Source organism: Melospiza melodia, chromosome 3, assembly GCF_035770615.1.
Source record: "Melospiza melodia melodia isolate bMelMel2 chromosome 3, bMelMel2.pri, whole genome shotgun sequence".
Classification (NCBI taxonomy): Eukaryota; Metazoa; Chordata; class Aves; order Passeriformes; family Passerellidae; genus Melospiza; species Melospiza melodia.
In genome coordinates, this window is record NC_086196.1 from 38,679,836 (window position 1) to 38,692,135 (window position 12,300).

General features: G+C 45.8%; 1 protein-coding gene across 3 annotated transcripts in view; it reads left to right on the forward strand.

Annotated features, from left to right (window-relative positions):
- The first annotated feature begins 3,787 nt into the window (after positions 1-3,787).
- Positions 3,788-12,300, forward strand: part of TMEM181 (transmembrane protein 181) — a 33,840-nt gene continuing 25,327 nt past the window's right edge. Inside the window, exon 1 of one of the 3 annotated variants that reach the window (XM_063151371.1) lies at positions 3,788-3,954. In XM_063151371.1, the coding sequence (XP_063007441.1) occupies positions 3,824-3,954 (131 nt within the window). In that variant the 5' untranslated portion in view covers positions 3,788-3,823. Of the gene's footprint in view, positions 3,955-10,820; positions 10,865-11,102; positions 11,521-12,300 lie in introns of those variants that run through there. The other 2 variants (XM_063151372.1, XM_063151373.1) reach the window with 2 other exon arrangements.

Genomic DNA, 12,300 nt, shown 5'->3' on the forward strand with positions numbered 1-12,300 from the left:
CCCTGAGTAAAGTCTAGTTTTCTCCCAGCAGTAATTGGGAATTGATCTCCCTGTCTTTATCTCTACTCATGAGCTTGTTTACTCTGCTTCTTTTTATTTTCTCCCCTATCTAGCTAGTTTCAGGGAAGGGAGTAGGAGTGAGCAAGCAATTGGGTGGGAGTTTTACTGCTCATCCAGGGTCAACCTACCACACATTTTTAGTCTGAGATGATAAAATTTGCATGATTATTAGTCAATCCTAATTATTCTTGAGAGATAAGACTGTTTCTCACAAGAGACATGAATTTCAAAAGAAGAATAATAGGCATCTCAAAATCAAAACAAAGGTGTTCTGCCTAAAATAGGCATAGTAAAAGTGCTGGATGTGTCATTACATGTATTTTCTCAAACATTGTAAAACCTTTTAGAAAAATACATCTATGTAGTTTGAACATAGTGTTTAAAATTTTCTTTGAAATATGCCTGCAGCAATATGCTGTGTGAGAACTGAAAAGTAAACATGGTGATCTATTTAGTGGACTAAGATAACTAAAATACAAGTCACTGCAGTTAAAAATATGCAGTTGGTCTAAAGCCTTCACTAGTTGTTATCTAGATATCAAAAGTTGTTGAGTTTTTATTTCCCTTAGTCATATTCTTTTTAATACCAGTGGGATATTTAAATTAATAAATGCCACTGGTAATTATTATTCAAGTGCAGTTGGCATTTGAAAGCCAGTAATCAGAGTGAAACACCGTATAAAATGTTAACTTATATATAGGACAGGCAGTCTAGTTATGCTCCCATTTCAATCTTCCCATTGCTCTCAACGTGACAGTCGAGAGAAAAGCAGCCCAGGCAAGAGAAAAGCAATCCCAACCCAAGAGGGACACAGAGCATGAACAGGTGTGATCAGCGTTCCTCTTTGTCTTCCTTGAAATCACCTCACAGGAGATTTCTCTTCAATTTTGATCAAAAGAGATTTTAAATCTTATTTTATTTTCTTGTTCTCACATCTCTTCAAAGCAGGATGGATGCAGGGAAGATTCATCTCCAAAGAGACAGGGAGGGAGTGCTGAGTGTTTCCTGCTGCTGCTGTGAGGGTCAGGACTGCCAGCTGCAGCCCACTGTGAGGAGCTTTATTCCTCCCAGCGATGACAAGAGCAGCTGCAGCTCCAAAGCCGCTGTCAGCTCAGAGATGATTTGTTATGGGTGATCTGCCATGGGCTGTCCCAGCTGTGCTTCTGTGCCACCTCTTCAAATAAAGGAGAAGCTTTGCATCACAGTGAACACTGCCCTCCTGCCGAGCAACGTCACCTTGCTGTCCCCAGCACGCAGAGCAAGGGCTGCGTGACAACAGCTGAGTCACGCCATCCTCACATCGCTGCTTGGCTGTGACAAAGCAGTCTTCTGGCAGGAGAAGGCAGCCAAGCCACGATGGCCTGGGCAAGGCAAGGGTTATTCTCCTCCAGAGTTAAGGCAGCAGTGAACAAGAGGACAGGTGGACCAAAGTCACAAGTTTTCTGTGGGGCTCAGTATGGTTTCTGCTCTGTGGTTTGGGGATTCTCAGTGACAATGTTCGTATGTGGTGAGACTCAGGGGCATAAATGAATCTGTGTAACAGCAGCACAGGTTCTCTTATCTGGCAGTCACACACTGCAGGTGTGTACTTGTTTCTGTATCATCTGATGTACCCATCCTTAATTCCAGAAAGGAAGGAAAAAGGCAGTTGCTCCTTTCAGCCAGCAGCTGCCACTACTGTCTTTCTCTGTCTCAAAACAGTTTTAAGGGAGAAAGTGTTTGTTAAGTAGGAGGACTTCTGTTTGTTTGAAGGGTTTGTTCCTTTACTGGAATAAAAAAAAGGGGGAAAGAAGGGGACTTGTTAGCATTTATTCCCTTAACTTCTCAGTACCAGCTGCTATTGCTTCTGAAAGAGTCCAGAGTAATAACCCTGGTGCTTTTCCATGGATTGCTAGGCTTTGTATTTAACCACTACCACAATACAATACATGTGGCTGATGCTGCAAAAGGCTCACTATACACAGGGGGAAAATCAGAAGGGGGACTTCTGATAAACTCCACCCTCAAAAATAAACTCTTTCCATCTTATGTGATATGATGCAGTGCAGATGTTGATTACATCTTAGTCTCAGACTCTTGGGGCTTTTCTCTCCCTCATAAAGTCCAGAAGTACTCAGGGGATGAATTCAGTTCCAAATGCTTAAATTCTAACTGAGATTTGTAAGACTCTCAGCAGTACTTTAGATTGGTTTGTTCTTAGATGTGGTTTGATGCTACCTCTCTTTTATCATGTGCTGTGAAAATCAGCAAAATCAGGCTGACACAGGAGGAGCTGTGCTTGGATAGATGAGCTGGGGTACCCTGAAATGAGTGGGGTAAGTCATGCCCCAGTGCTGGTTATCTGCTGGTGACTCTTGCACCTTATTTGCAAAGCTGTCTATGAAACCTTGGCCTCCCTTTGCTTTTACTTAAGTTGTGCTTCCTACAGAACCAAACACGTTTCTGTGCCAGCCCAGTGCTGTGACACCACTGGACAGGAAAGATGCACAGCCAATCATGGGAGAAGAATGATCTGTTAGGTCTGCAAGGCTGGGGTAAGTGAGCAGCAAGCTAAAATGTTCCATTCATCAGATATCAGATCTTCACAAAAGAAAATGGATTGGTAGTTTTAATAGAAGTGTCTGTTCAATATTAAAAATATGTTTTAATGCTTCTCTTGTTTACTAAAATAAGGAAACCTGAAACTTCTTTGATAAAAAGGTTTGGATGCAAGCTAATTTTTTTTTTACCTTAAAAGTGTTACTTAGGAATTGCATACAACCCTGAGTACTGCTTATTTTGTCAATGTATTGAAGTGTTGTGGAGATTCAAAATGCATTCTTGACTATCTTAGAGTCTTTTGAGTGTTTAATATGGACCACAATGTGAATATACAGTTGCTTGTGTCTTCCCACAAGTTTTGCTATTCACAAGCCTAATTCAAGATATTTACATGAGCGGAGCAGTACAGAAGACTTTGATATTTATACCTTCTAGACACAATGACTGCATATCAAGAGTAGCGGAATTTTTGCTTTTAATATGGATATCATCTCTGCCATTAATTAGTAGAAATTAAGGTTTCAACTGATTTAATAATTTAAACGAGTTAAATGTGAATTTGTTTATGAAGGAAAGTTTAATATGAATGAAGCTAACATGGTGCTCTGTAAACTGACTAGAGTTCAGTTCAGAGATTCTAGATTTAGACAGTGTAAACAGCATCATTCTTAGTTTTGGACCATTTACAGTGTCATGACCATGAGAAGAGGATTTAGCATAGGGTTTCTTTTACATACCTGCTACGTTGGGGAAAAGAAGCAAAAAAAATCAGGGCATTTATTTTACACAGAGCCGGTATGCTTTTGATAACAAAACAGTTTTATTAAAAAAAAAGGAAAAAGAAAAGAGATATTTTTGGCAGAGGTAATGCGAGCTCGTTGCTCGCTTCCCGGCGCCGGCCGCCCCTCTCCGTGGTGCTGAAGCGCTCCCGCCGCCCCCGAGGGTGCGCGCCGTGCGCGGAGGGCCCGCCCTGCATCCTCCGCCCCTGCATCCCCTGCTGCTGCTGCTGCTGCATCCCCATTCCTGCATCCTTCCTCCCTGCATCGGAGGCCCCTGCATTCGGCCCCTTCCCTGCATCCCCCTTCCCTGCATCCCCCGCTCCCGCATCCGCTCCCCCCCGATCCGCCGCCGCCGCTGCGGCTCCAGCGCCGCCCCCGCCGCGCAGCGCCGGGCGGGCTCCGGCGGGGCTCCATGGCGGAGCGCGGGGCCTGAGGCGGCGGCATGGAGGCGGATTTCACCGCCTTCGGGAGCCCGCTGTGCGGCGAGGTCAAGCGCTTCTGCCGGCGGGTGCGGGAGACGTACCGGGAGATCCAGGAGGACCTGACGCCCTACAAGGATGATCGCTACTACCGGTACTGCGGGCGCGGCTCCGCCGGCATCGGGGCCGAGCGGGGGCGAGCGGGGGTGGGTGCCGGGCATCACACGGGGACCCCCCGGCTGAGCCCCCGGGAGCGGCCGCCCGGCCCCGGGGCTGCTCCGGGCGAGCGCCCGCATCCATCCCGCAGCCCGGCGGCCCCGCTGCTCCGCCCGGGAGATGTGCTCTGGCAGAGCCCCCCCCGATCGGACAGCCCCACGCCCCTCTTCCTGCCCTCACCTGTTAACAGCCATACACAGGCAATTTCCATCTGCGTCCCTCCATGCTACCGCTTTTCCACTGCCGTAGCAAGCGAGGATGTGTTCTAGAGGCAGCCGCGAAACAATCCTGGAACGGGGTAAGAATAGATTAGGAAAATGAGAGTGGTTGGCAAAGGTTGAGGTCAGAAGGGACAGATACACTGCCTGGGCTACACCCACATTTCTTCAGAGCCTTGCCATATCTGCTGTTTCTGTGACTGGCCAGTGATGGCTGGAGAGATGGATGGTTTGAGATTACACAAGGCTAGGACGGGCTCCAAGGGTATTGGGCACCTCGGTTATAAATGAAAGGAATTTTTGAATTGAAGGAAGTTTCTGAAAAAGTCCAATGAACATCAGGGGAAACAGGTGCCAGGAACTATGCAGAGAATGGAGGCTGTTCAGCTACACAAATACAAGCTGGGGAAGAGTTATATGACATTTTTGTCTTAAAAGGGTATAGAAATTGTAATCTTTTATAAAATAGCCTCTTTCAACAATGACGTTGTCTTGCACACATGAAGAAGGTAAATGTACAGCGGAAGCATAAGATGTGAGAGTTACACCACCTACTTTAGTCAACACTCCAGACCTTAGTGCAAGCTATGTCCAATTCTGAACACCACACTTCAAGGGCCTGTCAGTGGAAGAGAGGATAAGACAGGGATCTGGATAATCAAAAGTCTTGAAAGCATAGCTTTGAGGAAAATTTGAGATTACTCCCCTAAAACAGCAAACATTGAAGTTGGAGGAATAGGAATTTCTGTAAAGAGAAACTTCATGTTCATCTTGGACAAAACAGTACAGAGTAATATTCACTGAGGCAATAAAAGTTCTTGTTAGACATCAAGAAAAAAAATCTGAATGGGAAGGATGGCAAAACACTACAAGAAAGGATTATCCAGAGAGACTCCAGCATCTCCATCATTGGAGGGTTTTAAAAACTTTTGACAAATACATCCCAGGAAAGTCTTAGATCCGGCAGATGCTGTCCTAAGACAGAGGGAAGGAGGAGGTACCTTGTAAGGTCTCTTTCAGCTCTATTTTACTGTGCATCTGGGCAGTCTGCTTCTGCACAGCACTCCAGCTGTTCTGCTTAAGTCGTTTGACTTCAGAATGTGGTTCTTCCCAGCGAAGGGGCAGGTGGTCCATTAGATTGAGTTTGTCTCATTATTCACAACATCAAAGACTACAGAGTCACAGAGCTTGGAAACACTGACAGCTTGGCAGAATCTAGTAAAACTATGGTCTTTCCTGGCAAAACAGTGGTTCCTTACACTTGAGTGTGGTGTAAGAAGCCATGGGAGGTGATAAGGAGTGATGGCAATGTATGTACCTCTGTGCATCTGGCAGCACAATGAGGAATTTTGGCACTAGAATGGAGAAAGACAGGAGGCATTAACTTGTTGAATTAACAAATAAGAGGTCCTGGGAGAGGCATTTGTTCAGCTTTATTTCTAGAAGAATCCTGAGCTCTCCAAGATAAACTATTATTAATTCATTTTTATGACTTAAGAGTGTATGGCGGGACTTTCTGCATTGAAAAGAAAAGTTGCTACCTCAGTGAATCAAATGAGCTTGCAGAGTTAGTGCTACACTGCTCTTTCCTCAGTGACAATACCCCAAGAGGTATCAGCTGCAGGTCATCTAGAATGAAATGGAGTTATACTGGACTCTTAGCATGGAAATAATACTTCCTGACTTACAAGTCATGCTAGTAATTCCCTGCATTCCCAAGATCTTAACCTAAGTGACCTGGTGTAAAGTGAGTTACTGCCACTGCATACCTGCTGTTCTGGTGAGTGCTTCCCCTCAGCACCGTGGGTGGATGTAGCAATGGCACCTTGCTTTTTAGATTCCTGGTGTGAAGGAGGGTTCCTTGATGCTACCACACAATCTTCTTACAGGCAACTCCCACTTACAGGAAGGAGAATTAGATTTTTGATCCTCTTGTCCCTCTTTGTTTTACTCAGGACGTTTGGTCAGGTTATAAATGAGCACACTCTGGGATGTAACGTGGAGACTTTACTTCTCAAGTGGCAACTCCCCTGCTTCTCTAAGGCATTTTGAGTAGACTTTGAAAACAGCTTAGTACCAATTTTACTAAAACACATTTTTATCTCTTTGACGTGCTAGCAGTGAGATACCAAAGCTTACCAGAAGATACCAGGCTTCCCAGTCAGCTGACAGATATTTTTCAGTGGGAATTTCATAACTCTATCACCTAGCTGGTGTCGAAGAGTCCAGCTTGCTGGAAACATTTTGAAGAATTGAAGAGCAGGAGGGTGTCCAAATTGTGGTCTGACATCAGAGTTGCATAACTGCAACATGGCATTCCTGAAAAATCAATTTCTAGGTTAATGAACATGTCCCACTGGCCAATCAGCTTATACAGGGAAGCACAGTGTTGATGCTGAATGTAATAATAATACTGAGACTGAGATAAATGTCCTTCAATCTGCCCTGCTTTACACGAGGGATAAACTTTAAACTCCTATAATGTAGTAATATGACATTTTGTACATCAAAAGGAAAATACTATACATAGGACATCACGAAAAGTATTTTTTAACTTGCAGCTTTAATTAATGCTTGATGTTACACAGACAATCTTCAAACCATATGGGAAAATTTCACTGACTGTGGTTCTGCTCCTTTGGCAAAAAGACCTGAGAATACCACATCATTTGACTCAGCAATAAAGAGAAGCTGTTCATTTTTCCTTAGAGAACTGGTACCTGTGTGCTTCTGAGGAGAAACCTCAAATTGCCAGAGAAGGCTGTTGTGATAAAATATACATTTCTTCACACCAATATGCATCTTCTATTAGGGCTAAAGTGCAAGTCTGTGAGAAGCCGTGGGGTCAACAAGACCCAGTCTAATTCCTGGAAGGTTCATGCTGCCTTCAGCCTTGACCCAGGCAGGATCTTCAGGCTGCTTTCAGCCACAGCTGGTACCCTTCTCTTGTTCTTTCAGGGTCCTGGCAATTGGAAGAACCTGAAAAACCTCAATGGGAAGTATATAGCTAGGGCCAGAAGGCTTGAAACAGAGAGGAGGATGAGACTAACACTGTAGCTTTATGATTGCTTCAAGCTGCCATAAGCTGGCTCTGTGGCTGGAAAAAGCCATCGTAGCTCTCATTTCCCTGGTCACACATTTCTGCTCTTTCCTTATCTGCCTACAATTAATCCTTTATCTGCACACTGAGTGAGCAACTGATTCCTAAGTGACCTTTAACTCAGATGATTTCCATTATTTGATTCATCAGTGCACTGCACTAACATGAGTGTTGGCAAAATTGAAAGAGCTCCAGCTAGAGAGGCTGGATTTCACCTGTTGTCACTGGAGCTGTGACTCTGTAGCTGTGAGCCATGGAAGTGTAAACTGGCCATGAAAGTACAGCTTTAGTGCTGAGGTGTTCAGTTTAAGTAGAATCCCAGCTGAGTGAGCATTCAGCCTCCTGTTGACAGCTCAGTCTGCTTCTCTTGCAAGCCTCATTCATCCATCACACACTGTCCAGCTCCTACAACCAATGAGGCAGACAGCAGCTGCTTGCACTATTTCATCCCAGAGCAGGTCAGACAAGGCACTCAGTGGCATCTTCTTGGAAGAAGAAGAGACTGACTGACTGTGAAGAAAGAGGAGTTTCACAGTGCCTTCCCACCAAGTGTTTAGGTTGTGAACTCAGTGCCAAAATTTTTACAAAAAATAGCATGAAATGTATATGTTTACAGTGTATTCACAATCCTTCGAAGGTTGGTAGAGAGCAAAGAGAAATGTGATCCCATGGCTATTTGAAGTGAGCTGGATTACAAGCTCTGCCACCCACACAGTTCTCCAAGTGACTTTTGGCAAGGCTCAGACTCTCTGTGCTTCAAGTTTTCCTACCTACTCAATGAGAATAATATAGTTTTGGTTTGAGGATAATAAACTGAGGTTAGTGAGACACCTGAGTGCCAGAGGGATTGGAGCAGTCCTTGGAACAGCTCAGTGGTGAGCACATAAATAGACGTGTAACTGCAGAGAGTCATAACTCCATAACCACGCTTCCCAGAACACTGGGAATGGTCACAGATGCTGTAAGCACCGCTCCATCATCTTCTGGCTGGGGAGAACTTGTTGGAGAAGCCTGAAGTGTGCTGAAAGCAGCACAATGCATGTCATAGTCATCCATGACCTAATGGCCAATTGTGGCTTGGCAGTGATGATAACTTGTTCCGAGCAGATACACTTTGTTAAGTTGTCCTGATTACTCAAAGCTTTATATTCTTTCCCCCAGTTAATTCCTGTCTACAGTTTAAACTCTTGTTGATTTAAAATGCGTGAACACCTTTTCTTCACTAATTGGTACTATGTATTTCTCAAGGCAGCTGTCTTTATGAGATTGCCAAGTGATCATCAGTGCTGTAAATGTATCCCATCACTGATGGGATAAATACCAGTATCAATGACTAAATTAATTCCCAGCATGTTTTTAGCTTCAGTGGTGTTACACAAGAGTGGTATATTGGGTCCTACAGGTCACAAGTAATGACATAACTGCCCCTAGAGTAATGGAATAAAATTAATAATATTATTAATCCTACGTACTTTTAAAAAGGAAATGCAATAAGACCATTGCATTTGGACTCATCTAAGTAAGCTTTTAATGAAATTATTTAACCGTTGAAGAGATAATTTTTAAATTATTTGTTGACTGATCTATCCAAGCATTTCTTTGGGGGTCAATCCAAAGTGGTTCTGCCTTCTGTATATGACAAACACCAAAGCCAGGTAGTTACTCTGAATTTCATTCAAGACTACACATAAGGTATTCCCACATGTTTTAGTAACTGCGGTGCTGACTTTCTACGAGCAGATGTTAGAGTTATGAAAAATTAGTACAAAACATAGTTTGGCTAACCCTTACACCTTCCTACTCTTTGCCATCACTACCCAGGCTGACAATCTTTGTTGACTAGTCTTAGGACATTTAACAGAAATTCAGAACAGAAATCCAACTTTATCTTAACATTGTGCAAGAACAGAACACTGTTGGGTGTGAACTAGAGATTTTTATTACATAGTGTGTTTAAAGTAGTCGCTTACTCCTAGGATTTAATTTCTCTTGCTCATGAGCTGACTGAATTCTCTGCAAACACGACACATCAATCACATCCCTTGAATACCACAAAGCTTCGTGCAGATGACTGCAGTGACAGCATTTTAATTCCACTGAAAGAGCTGGTAAACAAATTGGTTATGACCCAGGTGGGCACTGAACATGTGAGTGTTCAGCATGGATACGTCACACTGGGCCTTTTGCCTAAAATTGACAGGTTTAGACTGGATTCAGAACCACTTCTGTGTCCCAAGTATTTTCTGTTTATACGGTTAAATTTCCCTCTGCTACCGGGGGTTGCTACTACTACAGCACAAACTGATAAAACACACTAGAAATGTGGAAAATACTGCTTTTATCCTGACACAATGACATGTTTGGCCCATAACCAACAGTATGAGGTTCAACTAGACCAAACTCTGGGCTCTACGCTTTGGTCACAACCCCAGGCAGGGCTACAGGCTGAGGAAGAGTGGCTGGGAAGTGCCCTGGCAGAAAAGGACCTGTGGATGCTGGTCAGCAGCTGAACATGAGCCAGCTGTGCCCAGGTGGCCAAGAAGGCCGATGGCATCCTGGCCTGGATCAGCAATGGTGTGGCCAGCAGGAGCAGGGCAGGGATTGTCCCCCTGTACTCAGCATCGGTGAGGCTGTGCCTTAAATCCCATGATCAGTTCTGGGCCCATCACTGCAGGGAGGACACTGAGGGGCTGGAGCGTGTCCATAGAAGGGCAACGGAGCTGGGGAAGGGTCTGGAGCACAAGTCCTGTGAGGAGCAGCTGAGGGAACTGGGAGTGTTTAGTCTACAGAAAAGGAGGCTCAGGGAGACCTCATAGTTCTCTACAGCCCGGTGAGGGTTGGTCTCTTTTCCAAGGAACCAGACACAGGACAAGAGGAAATGGCTTCACGCTGCACCTGAGGAGGTTCAGCTTGGACATTAGGGGGAATATTTTCACAGAAAGGGTGAGTAGGCATTGGAACGGGCTGTCCAGGGAGATGGTGAAGTCACCATCTTTAAAGGTGTTTAAGAAAAGACTGACGTGGCATTCCGTGCCATGGTGTAGCAGACACGGTGGTGTTAGGTCATAGGCTGCACTCGCTGATCTTGCGGATCCTTTTCCAACCTAGTTGGTTCTCTTATTCTGTGTTACTGTCATTTTGAACCCGCAGGCCAGGACCAGCCGTGTGCCGGCACTGCAAGCCGGCTCACCAAAGATAAGCTGGCGCCCTATCGCACTCCCTGCCGAGGGGTCTCTCCCGAGGGATCTCTCCCGCTCTCCCTCTCCCACACCGGGTCTCTCCCGGTCTCTCTCCCGCCGCCCCGGCGGAGCGCGGGCCCGTGTCCCCTCAGGCTCGCCGTAGCTCCCCCGCCCCCCCTCCTCTGTTCCCCCGCGGCCGGGGCGCGGCGGGGCCCGTGACGTGTGGGGGCCGCGTGGCGGCCGCGCGGTGACGCACGCGGAAGGCGTCGCGCGGCGCCGGCTGTGCCACGGCGGCGGCGGTGGCGCGCGGAGGAGGTGCCGGCAGCGCGCGCGCGGCGCCGCCATGGAGCCGTGAGTGGGGGCGGGGGGCGCGGGGGGCGCGCGAGCCTGAGGGGCGCCGGTTCGCCCGGGTCCCGGTCCGGGAGAACAAACCGCGCTCTGTGAGGGAGGAGCGGAGTGTTGTCATTGACGGAATCACAGAACGGGCGGGCTCGGAAGGCACCGCGGTCATTGAGCGTGTGGTCCAGCCCGCCTGCTCCGGCAGGGTCCGTCCTGGAGCACGCGGCACGGGATTGTGTCCTGACGGGTCTCGGGTATCTCCAGGGAGGGAGAGCCCTCAGTCTCTTTGGGCGGCCTGAGTGTAATTCGGTTTATACAGGTTATCCTCGCTAGGGAAATCAGCTCGCCGAGGGTTAAATGAATGTTTTTGAGGTTGTGGTTCACCGCTCAGAGCCCCGAGGGTGACTGTCCTTTTCTTTAGGTGAACGCTGTGAGTTTGCCTTGTACATGGCGAATAAAACCTCCCCTCAACCCCGCTATCTTCACTCTCAGATTGCTTGTTAAAAGAAAAAGAAAAAAACTTGTTTTCCCGGATATTTCTTGGCATGGACCATGAAATGCATGACCAAGAGCTATAGCTGTGATTAATTATTCAGACTTAAATGAATACAACGGACAACAACTAAAAAAACAAAAAAGCCAAACCCACCCTGTGCACACATACAAAGGTAAAGCGTAGCCATGTTTATCTGTCAGTTGCCATGTAGATGTTCTATGTAGTACTGACAATGCTAATTTTATGCCTCTTTTTGTCTATTCATGTGCTGCCTTATTAGCTATTAACCCTTGTGGAATACATTTGCAAGAAGAAATTCAAGGTCTTCTGAGGGACACCAAAGCTGGCAATGTATTTAAACCATGAGCAAGTGCAGGGTGTATGGATAGCCTACTGTCAACGTAGGTAGAATATATAATTATTCAAATCAAAGTGGGTTTGATGGTTCTATTTGGGAGAGAGCCTAAAATAGAGAAGAGCATTTGGAGGCAGAGATGTTGAGGCTAGAAAAGCTGCTGTGCATAAAAGCAAGCTATTTCTGATTTTAGTATCAACTCTGTGCCTACATACTGCTTAATCTCAGTTTCACCACAGCTTTCCCTTCTTTAAAGTCAGTCTTTAGCGAAAACTGCTATATAACAGGCTCTGTTTCTCATGATGGTCGTCATGAAAGACTTTGTTGTGCAGTCATGAGAAATGATTTGAAGGTGAGGAATGTCCTGAGGAACATTTTGCTGACCCTTTGGAGACTTTAGTCTTTACTCCAAAAGCAAGATGTAACCCTCCTTTACATCTCACATATGAATGGCTCCTGAAAGATTGCAGTACTTTTGAGTGTGTGTTTCCAAAGTTAACTCTCACAGGCTGCACTAGAGCAGTTTAGTTTTACTGACTGCTATTTGAGACATGTGAGTATACAATTTCTCTGTTTGTATCTCAGTGTTTTCTCCTC